The sequence below is a fragment of the Penicillium expansum genome, assembly GCF_000769745.1.
Source record: "Penicillium expansum strain MD-8 chromosome Unknown contig108, whole genome shotgun sequence".
NCBI classification, from domain to species: Eukaryota; Fungi; Ascomycota; class Eurotiomycetes; order Eurotiales; family Aspergillaceae; genus Penicillium; species Penicillium expansum.
The window spans coordinates 166,280-185,005 of NW_015971236.1; the positions used below are offsets into that span (position 1 = coordinate 166,280).

Here is an 18,726-nt window from a genome sequence, read left to right on the forward strand (position 1 = left end):
TCTGCCTTATCTAGTATATTATATAGTATATTGTTTCTCTAGTGTAATTAGGGTTATTTCATAGATCGGAGTATTATTATTTACCTGCATGTAATTGAAATAGCATGCATAAAATACGGGCAGAAACCTTGACGCTAGTAGATCCACTGTGGAGGTGGGTGAATCTTTCTAGGGTACAGAGTAGACTGTTGTAGACCCCGAGTTGACGACGGGTACCTACATATTTTACATGTAGTATTGAGTACCTAGGTATCCGTGGATATTCCATAATTTAGATCATTCAGATGATCAGGATACGATTTCAGGAATGCAATCATATTATACTGTAAATTGCCTACAATTTACAGCTTTTTTCACTCTATGCCATACCGAACGCCGCCTCCACATGCACAAATATTATTGGTAGGAAACAGGCCCAAGAAAAACGGGGTATTAACAGGAGTCCAAAAAAACAAAAAGCCATCACCTCGTCGAAGGAATATATACAGATCAAAGAACGAATCCTAGTTGTTCGCGGTTGTCGTCTACCAAGCGACCATACCTGAAAAGTGAGCAAGTTAGCAGAATTCTCTTATAAAATGACGAGGTACTTACTCTAGGAGTAACCGGAAAAACCAAACCTCCAGATCTTCATTTCGTAGGGTTTTTTGTGCCCAGCGCTGGCCTTGGTTGGCGATTTGAAGAGCGGCCTTTTTGCCCTCGTCTTCTGAGGTAAAGTATCGCATGCTCTCAGTGTACTCGTTGCCTTTCAAGCTGAGAGGGACGTAATGTACCCAGGGCTTCAGCCACTCATCATGCCATTCGCGGAAGATAGCGATCTTGTAGACAAAGCTGTTGCTATGCAAAAAAGCGTGGAAGCGCCCACTGAAGGCGTTGCCGTCGATGTCAACTAGGAACTTGTGCGCCCACGCATCTTGTTGCCCGGCCTGCTTGAACACCCCAAAGTATTCAGTCTGCGCGTTGCAATCATCCGGGTCGCACTGGCCGATAAGTGTGAACTTGACATCGAAGGAATCGCGATAGACGTCCCGGTTGGTGACCTGGGTAACCCAGCTGTCCCCCTGGCGAGCGAGAATTTCGGTGGTGCCCAAGGCGTTGACGTTGTCAACAAATTGCTGCCGATGTTGTCGGCGCCAGCCACCCGCGCGCGAAAACCCACCGGTTGTGGAGCCACGCCAGTACATTCGGTCAGACTTGGCCTCCCACGCATAGTCTTTTTCAGTGTCGTAGGGGACCTTGTCGGCCCAGTACCAGGGACTCGGATAGATAATGTCCTGGAAGCTGGAGATCTTGCTCTGCGAGAAGATGGGGAACAGATCGTGGACGACATCAAAGGCGTTGGGTCGGTCAAAGAATCCATATGTATGGCGGAGAGAGGGAGTATTGCAGATGTCAGAGGCCGCCGTGGTGTTGTAGATGAAGCCGAGTTCGCCATACGCGTAAGGATCAACGTTGTCGGAGGGGTTTTCTTCGAGCGAGCGCGCCGGGCTGTCAACTGGACAAGAGATTCGGGAGTTTGTCCAGGTCGGTTGGTGTGCGAAACGGTTGAAACGAGTGGTGCGCACCTCGGCGATGCGATCGCCTTTATTTAGGTCTGAAGCACGTGGGGACCACGCATTAGTCGGAGTTTTCTTGAACGCTGCTGGGATAGTGAAGTCCTTGGCTTTCTGTATTAATCGCTGGAGGTCTTCGTTGGGGAGGATCACGCGTGGCTCGTCGTGGGTATTGAACACCAGGTCCATGTCGGGCAGGTATTTCACAAAAGCATCCATCATACCGGCCGTGGCGTCTCGCTGCCACTTGCGGTCGTCACCCCCTCCATCTGTTAAAGACACCTTGCCATTGCGAATCAGAACACCGAGTACCGCATTGTCAAATCCAAGTGTCTCGCGCGCCCGTTCTCGAATCGTCTTAGGTTTCATACCCCAGAAGGGGAGGAGGTTGTGGTATATGGAGTCGAAATCATCGACGAGCTGTACGTTTCTTGACTTGGCAAACTCGAACCACTTGTCGAAAAATGGGGGTGGGTGCATATTATAGCGGCGCTGGTATTCACTCACGGCCTCGGCCAGGGTTTTTGATTGTCGTGACTGCGCATGATTGAAATGCTGCTGGGCATTTCCAATCAGACGCGTGATCGGGTGTTCCTTCTCGGGGAGGTATGTGTTTTGCCCCGCATGGAGCTGAGGATGTTGTATCGGTTCGGGAGGAGGCAATTCTATGGGCTGCTCTGGGGAAGGCGATGATCGTAATAATAGGAGAGAAAGACAGGCAAGAACACCGATCGCGAGTAATACAATCAACCGTTGGATGCGCATGCTGCCATTGGGGGGATGCATGAAGAAGGACAGCGAGGCTAAATCTTCAGGAGGGTTCTCCATAAGTCTAGAATTGACCTCGGGCTATTAACCTTATCCGCCAAGCCTTTCTAACGTAATCGGCACAATCTACCTACGTACTCTCCAGGGCACATCTAAAGTTGGCATTCCCTTTCCGTTTTAGCGCTCAGGCCCCCTGCCGCTTCTTGCTCACTGGGTAAAACTGAGCACGCCCCTGAGTCCACTATTACATGATCGCTCCCTAAGCGATCTCGCTCACGTGATATTAGCGCTCATTAAGCATGACCTAAGCAAAGCGGTAGACCAACCAGAGTTCACCTCAATAAAATGCACCACGCTAGCCACATCTAGTGTCCTTTATAACCTAAGGCAATCAACTTAATGCCTCAGGACTCTTTATAGTTATACTGATTTTTTGAGTGCTTGTAGGGTAAGTATATGATCATATATAACAACTAAAATTCTAGAAATGTATACGGAAGCTAGAAAGTATCATTATCGATGTATATATATATATATATATATATGGGTGAATATATGATGGACCTAACCGCCCTAAATAGCTTTCCTTTAGTATGAAAAGGTTAGTCTCTACACGAGGAATACAATACACATCCCCCACTCCATTATCGTTCAACTCGTCTAATCAACAGATGGTATATAGCCTAATACATAGATTAGATGCCTCCCTCTTTATTCCTTTCCTTTCTTTTCCTCCGAGTCAATTAGTCCAGATAGCACAATATATTATATTACCATCTCTCTCCATAGCTTCCTCTCCAAGGAGATTGGGAGTTTAAAGTACTGTAGGGTTATAGTGAGTCAAGACTATCGATCGTCAACATTGTTTGAATGAGGCACAGTTTCTCTCGTCTTACCTGCTATGATACCATAGACTGATTCACTATAATTATTACATGGATGGATGTATCCGCTGTCATGCCCTGTCGCTCTAGCAAACTCCTACATATGCATCATAATAGTCAGGAAACACTCTTGACCGGGTTCCCCGCCCTTGCTTGGATTTCCTTGAACGAGTTTCCCATATTTCACTGAAATTTGTTGCTTGAAAGCCTGTGCTCCCGCGCTGCGAAACAATGTATGTGTTCCTGAGCGGCTCTGTATCGCAGGGAGAGGCAATAATCTTCAATCATCTCTTGACATGGAAGAAATGATGACGCCCAACACTGGATTTATTCAAAATGTAATTCATATCGAGCTTAACCGAATAGTGATCAAGGAAGTGCAATCATTGAAGGAAATGTTACGGGAAAAAGTAAATTTGCAAGGTATATGGGGGTTGAGGAGGAACGGCTTTTCATGAAACAATTAGCACACCCATTGGTATAGGATTATTGCCGAGTGACTTATCCCAATAAAAGAACCTTGGAAGGGTTTAACTGTATAATCAGTAGGCAGCAATGCAAAGGTATCATCTATTTACTCGATAATGTTCAAGGGGGGCTACCAGGCTAGTTGGACTACTGCACACCAGCAGGTGTGGATCTAATGCGCCACCCGACTACCCGACCGTCCGATCCTCCAATCCTCCGACCCTCCATCGATATACTCTGATCCTCGTTGACCCTTGTGGCTTGCTACTGTCTTTGTTGTACGGTTATATGAGTTAGTCTTTTGTCACAAATCAAAATGGTCTACGTGGTACCCCCTAAACATCCCTTACTCGGACGGTCCGCTTTGATTTTAACATGTAAAAAGACAGACTAACTTCACCTGGAAGATGGGGGACCTCACTTGTAGAACTTCAATTTCATTTCGCTGAGATTTATCTTCTCCTCTATCCTTAATTATGGCCAACATATTTCCTCACTCCTGTTGAACCGACTCTTGTTCCTTCATTTTGTTTATCCTCCTCAACTGAGAAATCACATTCACCCTTAATACCGAAGCAGGTTCTCGTGATGAGTACCACAGAAAGACAATCTGAAAGTCTGGACTTAGATAAGTCAAGCCAATTCGAAAAGCACGATGCGGTTGACTGGGATGGTCCTGACGACCCCGCCAATCCGCTCAACTGGTCCCAGACGAAGAAGAACATGCACGTCATTTTCGTGAGCGTCTTTACGCTCTATGTGTATGGATTCATTTCTAATAACTCTGGGAATTGGTTTATCGCGTTGAGCTCTAATATCCAGCAGAAATCTAGCAGCCACGATGTTTGCTCCCGGTGCAGAGCAATTGATATCTGAATACCACATCACTAGCTCAGCCATCGAAGCCATGGCAGTCAGCATCTACGTCTTAGGATTTGCAGTGGGCCCTTTAATCTTAGCACCTTTATCGGAACTGTACGGTCGTCTGATTATATACCACATTTGCAATCCTTTCTACTTCGCATTCACCGCTGGTTGCGCCTTTAGCACGAATGTATCCATGTTCCTCGTCTTTCGATTCATCTGTGGTTGTGCAGCATCGGAACCCATGAGTATTGGCCGAGGAACAGTTGCAGATGTAACTTCGCCGGAGGAGAAGGGAAAGGCCATGGCCCCATTTGCCGTGGGACCCCTGTTAGGACCGGTACGTCTGCGCATATATTACCGAAAAATCAATGGGTAATCAGATCTAACTTACAAGCTCAGGTCATTAGGCCAGTTATTGGTGGCTTCGTGGCGGAGACGATTGGCTGGCGATGGACGTTCCGAATCATCTTGATCATGGTAAGACTATGGAATGAGCATATGATCAAATAAAATAGTCGGATTTGATCTGACGCACGACTTGCAATGCGGCGTCTTCAGTATCATCTCTCCAATCTTTCTGTGAGAAACGAACGCGAAGGTTCTGCTGCAGCGAAAGGCAGCGAAAGTGCTCGAAAATTTGACCGCAGCAGCGGCCCCTCTGGACGGAGAGAACTCGGGAAGAATGCTCCGTCGCACTATCATAAGACCTGCTAAGATGTTGATATTCTCGCCCATTGTACTGTTCATCTCTCTTTATAGCGGCACGCTGTTCGGTGTTATTCCCGTCCCTCTTCGAGTCACAATACCACTTCGATATCGGAGTTGCCGGTCTGGCCTATCTAGGCCTCGGACTAGGCATGATCGTCGGTCTTGTGCTGTTCGCCATTCTCAGTGATAAACTTTAAAGGAGGTATATGATGGGGAGATTGGGTGTCTATGTACAGTACATCAGGTCCCCAGGGGATAAAATCCGAATCTGATAAGACACAGCAAAAAAAGTCTTTGGATAGGCGCTCATGAGTAGGCTACATATATACAAGCACCCTATGGAGGCTAAACACTGAGATCTTACGGTACAGTCCCATAACAATACCATGTCACACTAGTACGTATTGGAGATGTTACGGGCCCTGCACTTGGCAGTGGAGCTTAGAGTATAGCCCTAAAGTTCCACACGAAAACTGCCTTGGAAGGGACTTGTATGTATTAACCATCCAAGCATCTGCACTATGGCTCCATTGACCCTTTGATATATACGCTGGTCCACTTTGGGTGGGGATTCCAAATCCTTGATCCCCCGATCCTCCGACCATCCGACCTTCCGACTCTCCACCCCTTCAAGAGAAGAAAACAACAGTGGGATATGGAAGAAAGAGGAAGGAAGAAGGAAAGAGCTTCAGATACTGAGACCAATGTGAGGCCAGGCGGTTCTGAGGCTATCATCTTGGCAGCATTCAATTTAGAGTGAAGAAATTTCCCGTTCGCCTTATATGTACAAAGCTTCCAAAGTTCAGGATGCTTCCGTCCTAAAAAATGACTATAGCATCGGAGTTTCGGTTTATGGTCAAATCGCGAGGAGGAATGTTTGACGATGATGCCCAATTGGTCAGCGCGATGTTCGAAGGCTATGGAAGATCTGGTCAAGTAGAGCTTCCGTGAAACCGTGCACTATTATCTATGTTGTAGAGAATCTCCACCATATAGCAAGCTGGTGAAGATTTCCTCCTATAGTGATATCTAGAGTATGTTTGCTAGAGGCGATTGAGGAACGAATATAAGAGTAAATAATTAGAGGCAGCTGCTATGCTGTCGGCCCGTGCCGTATAAACTTGATATTGCAGAGGGATGAGACTGAGGCTGAAGATTTTTGAAGGGAAGTAGAGGTAGAAAAGGTCCACTATGTGCTAGTGTCTGTATTTACCTAGTGTAGTGGGAAGTTGCATGTAGTACGCTACGTATGGGATGGCGCGCCGAGAACCCGAATAGAGAAACATTGGTAGTTTTGGGGCTACAAGATGGGCTTTATGAGGCGAGGGGCGCACAGACCCCAGAGGGCTCTACTGAATACTTCCAAGGTTAGCTTCTTAGATAAGGTGGTGTCCGTATGAGGGTGAGTCCCACGCACATGTACTTGGGAGAGAGCTATAAATAAATTATTTCATTTCAAAGAAATACGCCAATTTCTACAGATTACAAACTACGTATTATGTACTACTATGAGATTTTAAAAGACAAAACCTATCAAAAATATTATAGAATGACCACTTTTTGTTTTTTTAGCCCCCAATTCTTGAAGGGGCCCAATCTACTAGTATATGGCGTTGCCCGGCTGCAGGGCAAGTACGCCATAATCTATTCATTCATATACCTGTCACAAGTGCTTAAACTACTCCGTACTCCGTACATTGATCTAAATTTTGCTACGAAATAACTACTAAGAACATCGTTCAACTATCATTTAGTAGAAAGATATTTCAAAGCCTTGAAGTAGCAAATCTGATCACTCTTATATATATATCAAAATAGCACACAGTTCTTTTAAACTACGTAGATATGTAGAATAACATGGTCCATAGTCCGTGATATCTCTAGTTACTCACTTTTGAGAGATGTATATATGACATTCCTAGAGTTCAATACTATTAAGATGCTGATCAAGGCATCTCCCTTTCTTGAAGAACGATCGAGTATGTTATATTTCCCCAGCACACACTAACAGAATGCCCAACAGCACACCCAATTAAGGACAGAAGCTGCTAAAGTCTGCAGCATGTACTTCTGTGCTTGCTTAACATGGGAGTAAGCCGCAACACACAACAATGCCACTAAAGACACATGACCAAAGTAGAACATTTTCCTGCGTTCTTGAAAGGTTCCCTGCATAAGCCAAGTCTGGACTCCCTTCTGGGAGGTAGGTCGTACGAAGAGAACGAGTAGCACCGCTAAAGAGATCGCGGCTAGGCCAAATTGGACGTCCAAGTCTTGAACTCGCTTAAAAATCAATAACCCATATTCAGGATGGCTAAATTGCACGAAGAACAGCGTATACAGCGCGGCGTGAGCCAGCAGAAGAGAGACAACCACCCGACCAAAGAGACGGTGGTATGGCGTCAACACTGGCTGAGGTATTCCGGTTAAAAGAGACAATATAGATGAGGCTGCAGGGCGAGAGATGTACGCCGGAGACATCAGAACTTGCAGTGGCAGTTGGGACAGGCCAACTCGGCCGAAGGCTTTGGTCAAATGGAGGTAGTCTAGCATGTTAGCTCATTCCTCAAATCGACTAAGAGACGAAGACATACCATCGCCACTGTTCCATATCGAAAGGCCTACAAGCCATAGTAGCCACAGTCCGCAGACAAGATACTGTCGGGTCTTTCCAGAAACTGGGCCATCCCACTTAGCGGTCGATCTCGTAGCAAAGCGAGAAATTCGGATGGAGACAATGACCACAATAATTGACCATTGTGCATAATATCCTCGAAGATCAAGTAGCTCCATGCGACGCAGCTGGTCATTTTCGGAGGGAAAGATGAATTGGTACGGCCACGACATGGTGACTTAAGAATAATATCAACAAGGGTTTCTATAGAATCACAAGTCAACTGACATGCCTGCGATATGCAGCGTTCAAAAAAGCATGTTCAGAATGTCAATGGTGGTATCCCAAATTTATATGATATGCTATGGAAAAGGAAGAGTCCAATCATGGATGTGCCTGGATGCCCCGGGGCCCCGGGTGCCCCGTGGCCACTATTTGCTGACAAATTGAATGGATCGCAATTACCTCGAGGTTTAGCCATTCTTTTTACGGTCTGATACGCAGGTACTATATCTTAGATACATTATGTGGGTTTACATGCACCGAAGGTCATCAGTTGCGCATTTGATTTTGACTACCTACCCTGGCTAAACGTTATGTAAAACCTCTACATTAAAAACGCCTGAAAGAAAAGGACGCTTGGCTATTCTCTAACCTCACAGGATGCCTTGTTGGGTATTGGCCGAACAAGTGTAAACTTTAAGGAGAGGTCTGCATCTCATCCTGATTACCACCAGCAGTCGTAGCGAAGTATCGGACATCCACATCGTCATCCTCCTGCAATTTCTCCAGGCTGGGCACAACCCTTGACTGAATCAACTCCAGGCTCTTGGGTGATGGCGCGATAGCCTCTTCGGACTTCTCCACCTCGACCAAGGTCTTATCGGCCGGCAGGCGACGCAGTGTGGCGATGAGAACGGCGTAGGACTTGGCCACATTGAAACGGATGTTGGGAATTTCATCCGTAACTAGGCGTTCCAGGATAGGGAGGAGAGAGTTCTCAATAATTTCGAGGTTGGCAACGGGAGTGAGAGTCTGATAATTAGCATTGATCAATGCAGTGAGAGAGGAAACTTACAGAGACGGCAAAGCACGTTGTCATGCGGTAAAGGTAGTTAGGGTGTTGACCCATGGCCATCACCTTGGGAATGATAGAAGCTTTTGACCACTCCACGCCGAATACCTCTGTCAGTTTCTTCAAATTCTCAGTGGCGGCCTCTCGGATAGAGAAGACAGTGTCTCCGAGCCAGCCCATGCAAAGATCGCTCAGCTGCTCGTCAAAGAACTCGACTCCAAGTTGACTGGCAAGGAGGGGGATGTATTCAATGATAGCAAGGCGAACACGCCATTGCTTATCCTCGGCCAGTTGAACAATGGCGGGAAGGAGAGACTGGGAGAGAAGCTGGATACCAATGACTATAACGGGTTAGAATAGATAAATTAAAAGGGATTAAGGAGCGTTTACCTTTGTTGACTTGCTCGAGCTTCGAGATGATGTGCAGTCGGACGTCGGGGAATTCGTCCTTAAGCATCTGGAGGAACATAGGGAGTAGGTGGGCAATAGTCCTGGACGATCAGTACAAGTTATTGCCAGCAGATAGGCAGGTAACTTACTCCTCCTTGCCCAGGATAGGTGCGAGCCCGCTGATCTGAGTACCGAGGGAAGCCCGGACGTGCTGAGAAGGATCAGAGACAAGGTCTTCAACGCTGGTCATGATCTCATTGAGGAGAGTGTCGCGATCGATCAGATGGCAGAAGCCTGCAAATGTGTTAGTCCGGTATCAACTATACCTACATCATTGGGCTATCATACCAGGAATTTGGCCAGCAATTGCGGTGCGAACCTCAGCCTCCGTATCTTTGAGGAGCTTGACAAAGGCAGGCACCATGTCACGGGTGACAACCTCTTCGTGGACAGCTTTGGCAATCTGCATACATTAGTTTCGGCCAATAGTCTGAAATTTGGGAAAGGCAATGTACCTTTTCATATCGATCGGCAACCATGTATCGGACCCTCCAGCTCTTGTCCTCAAACAGATTCCGCAGCGATGTCAACAAAACGCCGTGGCTAGGTTGCTGTTCTTTGGGAATTTCCTCTGCAATCGCAATAAGAATGTCAACTGTAAGCAGACGGACGCTGTCCTGATCATCGCTCGCCAAGTATTGGAAAAGGGGAATTATTTCATCGATGACGACCTGGCTTTGCATTTCTTTGACAAACTTGGCCAGATTGTTGGCCGCCTGTCGCCGCACCATCGGGGTTTCATCGTGTACCAAAGATCCGAAATGCTGTCGGAGGCTCTGTTGCAACGCTGGAGTAGCCTTCTTGTATGGTGTGGAGTAAAGACCAGTCGCAGAGACCTTCGAGGTGAACCAGTCTGCCTTTGACAAGCGGAGGACTAGCGGGACAAAATACTCCTCAACTTGGCTCTCTGAGAGCTGCTCGCATACCTTGTTGAGAGATTCAACGGCCTGAAACGTCAGCATACTCCTCAGAAACTTCCAGCTGGTGTGGTACCTTCTCCCGCACCAGCGGCTCCTCGATAGCCGCCAAATTCTCCAGCGGGGAGAGCAACACGTGCCCATGTTCGGGACCCCCAACATATTCTGTGAAATTGCCCAGCTCTTCACTCAGCGCAGTCAAAACTTCGTCCTCGTCCTCGACGGAATCTATCACTGTTAGACGGGGGTGCTAGGCGATTGAAGGCTGGACATACCATCAAGAAATGGGATCAGCTCCTCCCGGGTTCGGTCGGGCCCAAGTGCAAGCGCGATCGTGGATAGACGGTGAATGGCATTGAGTCTGAGAAGGACATCATCGTGCTAAAGAAATGTGAGCTCGATATTGTCTGCATGGCCGGAGGGAGACCTACTTTCAACTCGTCAATGAGCACGGCGATGGGGTAGAGCTCATCGTTCTCGTTCTGGCCCTCCATTGTGAATTTGGATATGTATTAAGGAGACGCGACGAGTCACGGTCCTGAAAGGGAAGAGGGCGGCGTTGGACCTGGCAGCGATTCGGCAGAGGAGGTGTAGGAAACAATGTGATGGCTGATAAGGATTAGTTCCGACTTCGCGAGATGGTAAGGGGATGGATGGTGGTAGAGTTGAGGGTGGGGTTTTGGGCCGCATGAACACCTTCAGCAGAAGCATACCTCGACAATTGAAGAGTACCTCGATCAACAGCAAATTAATAGATTTGATACAAGTTCGTAAAGAGAAAAGAAAAAAGCCCCCTTCGATGATGCAGTAACCGGAGCAGGGCAATCGAGCTTTGAGTGTTTACTGGTGTAAATTACATACTGGCGGTGTGCGCATAAACTTTTGAATATGGAGGGGAATTACCATACTAATACCATCGTCACAAAAGAGGGGGGATCTGTGGCGGTGGTGGCTTGCGGGCAGAATTTCCACCAGCGCAAGAGTCATCCAAGACTTTGTGCACCGATCACTCCAGGGCTATTTCCTGAATTCCTGTACGGAATTTCTCTATATTCTGTTGGAGTCGCCTACTTGGGTTTCGCTCTGGTTTACCGACATTTCGCTGATTGATACCAGAATTCGCAACCCCCACCATGCCCACCATCTCGGTCGACAAGGCCGCTCTTTTCCAAGAGCTGGGCCGAGAGTACGTCTTTGGATATTGTCATTGAACTATACTGACCTTGTTATAGATATACGACGGAGGAGTTTGATGAGCTGTGCTTCGAATTTGGTGAGTTGGTTGGGAAATCCTTGCGGGGCATGACTGACTTTGAATAGGAATTGAGCTTGACGAAGATGTACATCCTCCGAAACCCCATCATAACCAATGCTGATCGTTTCAGACTACAAACTCGGATCGCCCTATCGTCGATGGAAAGCAAGAACCTCCGCAACTCAAGATCGAGATCCCCGCCAACCGGTACGCGTAACATTTGAACACAAGAGATGGAAGAACCCAGACTAAGAATAGATTAGATATGACTTGCTGTGCTTCGAGGGCATTGCGCTCATGTTGAACATCTTCCTGGGCCGGAACCCTCTGCCCGAGTACAAGTTGACTCAGCCAGCACAGATGGAGCGGATTATTGTCAAGGAAGATGTCAGTACTTCAATACCTGTTGCTCAGGTGGAGGGGCTTCGCTAACCAAAATAGACCACGAAAATCAGACCCTACGTGGCTGGTGCTATTCTACGGAATATCAAGTTCGACCCGGCTCGTTATGCATCCTTCATTGCTCTCCAAGACAAGCTCCACCAGAACTTGGCCCGCCAACGAACTCTAGTATCAATCGGTACCCACGATTTGGACACTGTGAAGGGTCCCTTCACCTATGAGGCTCTTCCTCCCAAGGACATTAAGTTCACTCCATTGAACCAGACCCAGGAGATGGATGGCGAGGAATTGATGAACTTCTACGAGAAGCACCAACAGTTGGGCAAGTACCTGCACATCATCCGCGACTCTCCGGTCTACCCAGTCATCTACGACTCCAACCGGACTGTTTGCTCTCTGCCTCCCATTATCAACGGTGATCACTCAAAGATCAGCCTGAACACTACCAATGTCTTGATTGAGATCACAGCCCTCGATAAGACAAAGCTGGATATTGTGAACAAGATGATGGTCACCATGTTCTCCCAATACACCTTGGAGCCATTCACCATTGAGCCTGTCCAGATTGTGTCTGAGCACAACAAGGAGACTCGCGTCACCCCCGACATCGCTCCCCGCACTGCCCAGGCTGAAGTCTCGTACATTAACCAGTGCTGTGGCTTGAGCCTCAGCCCCGCTGAGATCTGTACTCTTCTTACAAAGATGGCCTTCCGCGCGAAGCCTTCGACCACTTCTCCAGACATCATCAATGTGGAAATTCCCCCAACCCGTGCCGATGTTCTCCACCAGTGTGATATCATGGAGGATGTGGCCATTGCCTACGGCTTCAACTCACTGCCCCGTGCATTCCCCGACATCTCCGGTACAGTCGCTCAACCTCTCCCCATCAACAAGCTTTCCGACATTGTTCGTGTGGAGACCGCCATGGCCGGTTGGTCAGAGGTACTGCCGTTGATTCTGTGCTCGCATGATGAGAACTTTGGCTGGTTGAACCGCAAGGATGACGGAAATACCGCAGTCAAGCTGGCCAACCCCAAGACCCTTGAGTTCCAGGTTGTCCGTACTAGCTTGCTCCCAGGTTTGCTCAAGACCATCCGTGAGAACAAGCACCACTCTGTTCCCATGAAGATCTTCGAGGTCAGCGATGTTGCCTTCAAGGATCTGTCTCTGGAGCGCAAGAGCCGCAACGAGAGACACTTTGCTGCTGCCTTTTACGGTAAGACTAGTGGATTTGAGGTTGTTCACGGTCTTCTTGATCGTATCATGGCCATGCTCAAGACCAACTTCCTCGCCGAGGGCGAGACTCCCACGGGCGACTCGTACTATATCAAGGAACTAGACGGTGTGTACTCCCCCGAACCCGACTAAAATACTTGCTAACAATATAGATCCCACCTACTTCCCCGGCCACGCTGCTTCCATCCACGTCATTATTGGCGGCAAGGACCAAGTCATTGGCTCCTTTGGTATTCTGCACCCTACTGTGCTCGAGAAGTACGAGTTGAAGTACCCAGTCAGTACTTTGGAGCTGAATGTCGAGGCTTTCATGTAGAGCAAGCAGGCCTACAGATGAGTGGCTGTTCTTCTGATTAGAGTTATGACCAAAAGCAAAAAAAAAGCACATAAATCCAAGAAGATCCCAGTAAATGATATGTCGGAAAGGAGCTTGCCGTTGCCAATTACCGCCTTTCAATCTAGAGTACAAGTCGAGCGGAAATAATATGTAATTGAACATAAAGTACAAAAGGGGGTACCTAGGGGGAACAGTTCAAGGTACCTCAAGAGAGTGTCCAAGCCTTAGTTGCGGTTGTAGCTCTGGTAGAGGTAGGTAACGGATAAGGTGAAGAACACACACCCCACAATGTAGCACTAATGATCAAGGGTATCGATAAGACTAATTCTGTCCATCATCGAGCCGCTGACCGCGGAACGAATAATAATTGGTCTGCTTGATGTGCCTGGCCTTGCCAGTTTGTTCATCGTAAATGCCAAACCCATGGATTGCGGCGTTGGGTGGTGTGTAAACTGACCAATTAGCCTTGGCTCCGTTAATTTCCACGAAGGATAACATACGATGGAGTGAGATAGCAAAGTTGTCCTGGTCTGGATTGGATATCCGATGCAGACCAAGCTTGTCAGACATGTAGGTAACCTGGTTTTCACCATATCTTGTCTGCTTGGTGAGCTGTAGTGGTGAACTTTGGCCGTTCTCGACCTGCTGTTGGTCGGGCCATGTGTATAGATCTTCTTGCAGTTTGCCTTTTAGGACCTATTCCAAATTAGCTTTCATCTATTACCGAATCAAAGAGGACGTACCTTCATCACGCAGTGTGCGTTGGCATGGTCATGAATTGTACTCCCTTTCCCAGGGCTCCATACAAGAATCAACTGAACGAGTCAGTCAAGCAATCGTCGAGGGGTGACGATTTTCATACCAAATTACTCTTTCCGTTTCCTTCGTCAATCAGATTCCTTGTGTATGTCCTACTCGCGTCGCCCAACGCATATGAACCCCACTCATCCGAATTCGAGACGTATTTCTCCATCAACAGTTGTATCTCCATGGGATCAACATCGCTAGAATCTAGACCCGAGCTTGGACCTAGCGCAGAACTAAGGTCCTCCACGAGCTTCTCAAAGACAGGTTTCTCAGTGATAGATTCGAACCCATTGAGGAATGGCATGATGAATGAGCGTCGCGCTGGACGCGTTTAGGATAAAGTCTAGGTATGTAACGAGGAAGCGGTATCGGAAGTCGGCCGAATGACGAAATCGAAAGTGTATCCACCACAACGGAAATATGTACTAGGATAAGAGTTCTCATAAGGTATGTACTTCCATTATGAACTTCGAGACTAAGTAGAGTAATTCAATGTTCACATGTATGCAGTTGCCCAATTTGTCGCAATTTGACTCTGATAGCGATAATAAGAGATGCCTCAGGCCGGAAATGACATAATTGCCCTCGTCGCCTTAGGCGCACACCCCGCCCTGACTAAAAACTGCGGTACCACAATTCAAAGATTGTCGCCGCAAGTCCATTTCTCCTTCAAAAGTTGTCGCTCGACTCGCTGGTTCTTAGCAAGGGACATACATTAAGTCCCGTGTTACCAGGGACTCTCATTTGTTCTTTCTATTGATTTTTTGATTGCTGGGTCAAATCGCCAAAATGTCGACCACTATTGAAAAGGTGAGTGCGATCAAGATTTTTGAGCATAACACCGAACAAATTACTAACAATGCTTTCGTACAGATCAAGGAGATCGAGTCCGAGATGGCTCGGACTCAAAAAAACAAGAACACCTCGTATCACTTGGGTACGCGCACACCAACGACTTTTTATCGATGACGTCTTCTGACAACATGCAGGACAATTGAAGGCGAAGCTTGCTAAGCTCAAGCGTGAACTTCTGACCCCGACTGGAGGCGGTGGTGGTGGTGGATGTGAGTATTCCAGACCTGAACACTCTGCTAGGTGCTAACTTGAGATTAGCTGGCTTCGATGTTGCGCGTACTGGTGTGGCCAGTGTGTAAGTTACCCGAGAAGATTGCGATCGCATACGCTTACAAGTGCAGTGGCTTCATTGGTTTCCCATCTGTCGGCAAGAGTACACTGATGAATAAATTGACTGGCCAACATTCAGAAGGTTCGTTTAAGACCTCCTTGACAAACGATCTCTCTAATACCCTCTAGCCGCGGCCTACGAGTTCACAACCCTCACAACTGTCCCCGGTCAAGTTTTGTACAATGGCGCCAAGATTCAGATTCTCGATCTTCCAGGTATTATCGAAGGTGCCAAAGACGGCAAGGGTCGTGGTCGACAGGTTATTGCGGTGGCCAAAACTTGCAACCTCATTTTCATCGTCCTTGACGTGAACAAGCCATTGGTTGACAAGCGAGTCATCGAGAACGAATTGGAAGGCTTTGGCATTCGCATCAATAAGAAACCTCCTAATATCGTTTTCAAGAAGAAGGATAAGGGTGGTATCGCCATCACGAGCACTCAGCCATTGACTCATATCGACAACGATGTAAGATGAATTTCTCACATATTATTTGATGAGTAAGCACTAACAGATCCCAGGAAATCAAAGCTGTAATGGGCGAGTATAAGATTTCATCCGCTGATATCTCCATCCGATGCGATGCCACCATTGACGACCTGATTGATGTTCTGGAAGCCAAGAGCCGCAGCTACATCCCCGTCATTTATGCGCTGAACAAGATCGATGCTATTTCCATCCAGGAATTGGATTTGCTGTACCGGATTCCAGACGCCTGTCCGATTAGCTCGGAGCATGGATGGAACGTCGACGAGCTGATGGAGATGATGTGGGAGAAGCTCAAGCTGCGCAGAATCTACACGAAACCCAAGGGCAGAGCGCCTGACTATTCAGCACCTGTCGTGCTGCGTTCCTACGCATGCACAGTCGAAAATTTCGTAAGTATCGTTCTCGTCTTTCTAAGAATTAATTATACTAACAAAACAGTGTGACGCTATTCACCGCACAATCAAGGACGATTTCAAGCACGCCATTGTGTATGGTCGCTCAGTGAAGCACCAGCCGCAGCGAGTCGGTCTTTCGCACGAGCTTGGCGATGAAGATATCGGTAATTCTACCAAAAGAAGAAAAACGAAACATGAATTTCAAAGCTGACCAGCTACAGTGTCGATCGTCAAGCGGTAAAGGATTAATGCCAACTCCTTGACCCTCATAGCCCGAAGCGGCGAGATGATCCAAGCGCTGGGGTGGTCTGTGCCAGCCTGTCTTTGCGCCTTCGCGATCTGACAGGCGGTTTCTGGGACATCCATAAGACGCCACCGGATCCGAGCGTGGATAGACTCGTTCACGGCAACATCATTAGAGGGGAAGTCTTCTACCTTTTGACATCCAAATCAGCACAGCGCTGATTTTTGGTGCATCTCAAGGTATAGCTTGACTTGATTCGATGAACTCGAGTTAGGCTTCAGGGGTTACACAGGCCCAGGGGCACGCACGAGGCAAAAAGCCATGGGGTCTTTCTGATATTCTTGGCACCTTCGGTAGTTTGTGACCCTTGAACCGACCAGTCCATATTGTTATGATTACCCTTTTTTTTCATGAGGTTATTTGTCCATCAGCGCAAAAGTTCAAATATTTTATGACATTCTTGTATTGTCTTAGAAATAAAAGCCATTATAAACGACCCGCTCGTATGTTGTACTTACTTGGGCACCTACAATTCCAACCCTGGAAAAAGCCACCACCTTTTCAATATAAAAGATTTATCATATCAGACCAATCAGCTTCCCCGGTCAATTCGTATTACATTCAGTACTTGAAAATTGACGCAGCATCATGCGACTTCTTATCGCCCTGTACATACTACCTATGTAGACCCTATGTACAGATCCGAGGACGCCTGCATGGACAATTATTTCGATCATATTCCGATTGGCATGTTCCCCTTGCCATTACTTCCCGTCCTGCACAGCATCCTTGCCAGGAATTCTAATGTTTATAAGATTTTCGCTCGTGGCTTGATTTTTTTGTTCGCGTTGCTTTTTCTTCCCCAATTTTTTTTACTTTCGAGGCTGACGAGTCAGGCCACAAACGGTCTAGACCTCTCAGTTTGCTAATGCCGATCACAGTATTTCTAGCCGTCAGCTTCAAAGCTTCGGGGAAAAAAACGAACTCGATAGCTTCGACGGAAGGGCCGGAAAGGTAATTATGGTGTGCATACCTCCATATACTCCATAAGTTGTACTATGGTGCAGAGAAGGGCCGCGACTCAACGCATTGACCTACTGCTAATAGCTCAACGGTGATCATAACGGGGTCACGTATATTCGAAAGCCATGAGAGCTTCGGGTTGTACTCTGTAAGTATTACATGTTTACTAAACCCGGCATTGTTAGTCTAGCTTCCGATAGGCCAAGGCAATTTATTACCTAGAGAATGATAGGGGGACAATCAAAATGGATCTGTCAACTGACTAGCACGTTTTTCCCAATCTCTTTCTAATCTCTTGGCTTCTGTCCTGCAACTACTTTCCGAAATTTGAGAGAAAAAAAAAAGTACAGATCTGCACAGGATTGATATGCAAACTAACAAAAAAAAAATTTCAACCAAACAGAAAAAAGCAAAAAGTGAGGCAAGGCACAAATGATATATAGAAAACAAGCGGTGAATGAGAGAGATATTGGTCGAATTGCGAACGTTTATCTGATCAATTCCCATTCGATACCCCATACATACCCAGGTAGTATTATTAAGAACAATTCTTTTGTTTGATAGAGTTTTCTTATAAGTCTACTGAGTCTGGTACGCTACTGAGTAGTTCCCATGAACCTCTGCGGAGACATTGAGCAGTTCTAGTGAGGTGGAGAATCCACAAATCGCCGATTTAGTGAAAACGAGAAAGGGGGCTGTTCACGATCTGGTCCGTTCTCAGATGCAAGATCGGTGTATGGAGGTATGTTGTATATTAATTTCTTGTATACTAGTATGCACTTGGTAACCTCCTCATCAGGTGACTGTAAGGGCACCGATCGCCCGCATCCCTATAACGTACGTTGTACATTTTTGCTCTCGTGGAGGATCCATCGGTCATCCCCGTCGCATTGCATTGCATGAGCCATGCTCTTCCCCAGAGTAGCGAAGCATTATTACTATGTACTCTGTTTCCTTTAGTTTCCTACTAGTATGGTATACAGAATAACTCCAACTTACAACATACCCAAAATGGGAGTAATATTCATTTATGCCATTTCCCCCCCCCCC

At 47.1% G+C, this 18,726-nt stretch overlaps 7 protein-coding genes across 7 annotated transcripts; 3 read left to right on the forward strand and 4 right to left on the reverse strand.

Annotated features, from left to right (window-relative positions):
• Nucleotides 1-489: 489 nt before the first annotated feature.
• PEX2_036170 (putative capsule-associated protein CAP1) lies at nt 490-2,381 on the reverse strand (the record flags this gene model as incomplete). The annotated part of the gene is made up of 2 exons (XM_016740892.1): nt 490-541; nt 595-2,381. 2 exons carry the CDS (start codon nt 2,379-2,381, stop codon nt 490-492), a joined length of 1,839 nt encoding a protein of 612 aa, XP_016601184.1.
• A 1,880-nt stretch (nt 2,382-4,261) lies between these two features.
• On the forward strand, nt 4,262-5,254 carry PEX2_036180 (Major facilitator superfamily domain, general substrate transporter; the record flags this gene model as incomplete). Its single annotated transcript, XM_016740893.1, has 4 exons — nt 4,262-4,434; nt 4,499-4,877; nt 4,940-5,017; nt 5,099-5,254. 4 exons carry the CDS (start codon nt 4,262-4,264, stop codon nt 5,252-5,254), a joined length of 786 nt encoding a protein of 261 aa, XP_016601185.1.
• Nucleotides 5,255-7,252: 1,998 nt separating this feature from the next.
• On the reverse strand, nt 7,253-8,095 carry PEX2_036190 (ferric reductase-like transmembrane domain-containing protein; the record flags this gene model as incomplete). The annotated part of the gene is made up of 2 exons (XM_016740894.1): nt 7,253-7,794; nt 7,843-8,095. 2 exons carry the CDS (start codon nt 8,093-8,095, stop codon nt 7,253-7,255), a joined length of 795 nt encoding a protein of 264 aa, XP_016601186.1.
• Nucleotides 8,096-8,561: 466 nt separating this feature from the next.
• PEX2_036200 (protein phosphatase 2A structural subunit TPD3) lies at nt 8,562-10,798 on the reverse strand (the record flags this gene model as incomplete). Its single annotated transcript, XM_016740895.1, has 9 exons — nt 8,562-8,897; nt 8,941-9,278; nt 9,328-9,428; nt 9,477-9,621; nt 9,676-9,790; nt 9,843-10,334; nt 10,381-10,532; nt 10,580-10,685; nt 10,736-10,798. 9 exons carry the CDS (start codon nt 10,796-10,798, stop codon nt 8,562-8,564), a joined length of 1,848 nt encoding a protein of 615 aa, XP_016601187.1.
• A 639-nt stretch (nt 10,799-11,437) lies between these two features.
• Nucleotides 11,438-13,513, forward strand: PEX2_036210 (phenylalanine--tRNA ligase subunit beta; the record flags this gene model as incomplete). Its single annotated transcript, XM_016740896.1, has 7 exons — nt 11,438-11,490; nt 11,537-11,577; nt 11,625-11,644; nt 11,690-11,766; nt 11,823-11,946; nt 12,001-13,303; nt 13,350-13,513. 7 exons carry the CDS (start codon nt 11,438-11,440, stop codon nt 13,511-13,513), a joined length of 1,782 nt encoding a protein of 593 aa, XP_016601188.1.
• A 342-nt stretch (nt 13,514-13,855) lies between these two features.
• Nucleotides 13,856-14,645, reverse strand: PEX2_036220 (putative cysteine dioxygenase Cdo1; the record flags this gene model as incomplete). The annotated part of the gene is made up of 4 exons (XM_016740897.1): nt 13,856-13,986; nt 14,035-14,230; nt 14,278-14,349; nt 14,397-14,645. 4 exons carry the CDS (start codon nt 14,643-14,645, stop codon nt 13,856-13,858), a joined length of 648 nt encoding a protein of 215 aa, XP_016601189.1.
• A 485-nt stretch (nt 14,646-15,130) lies between these two features.
• Nucleotides 15,131-16,650, forward strand: PEX2_036230 (GTP-binding protein RBG1; the record flags this gene model as incomplete). The annotated part of the gene is made up of 9 exons (XM_016740898.1): nt 15,131-15,151; nt 15,215-15,278; nt 15,331-15,405; nt 15,455-15,491; nt 15,538-15,608; nt 15,656-15,993; nt 16,047-16,403; nt 16,453-16,573; nt 16,631-16,650. The coding sequence occupies 9 exons, from the start codon at nt 15,131-15,133 to the stop codon at nt 16,648-16,650; spliced, it is 1,104 nt and encodes a 367-aa protein (XP_016601190.1).
• Between the last annotated feature and the right edge of the window lie 2,076 nt (nt 16,651-18,726).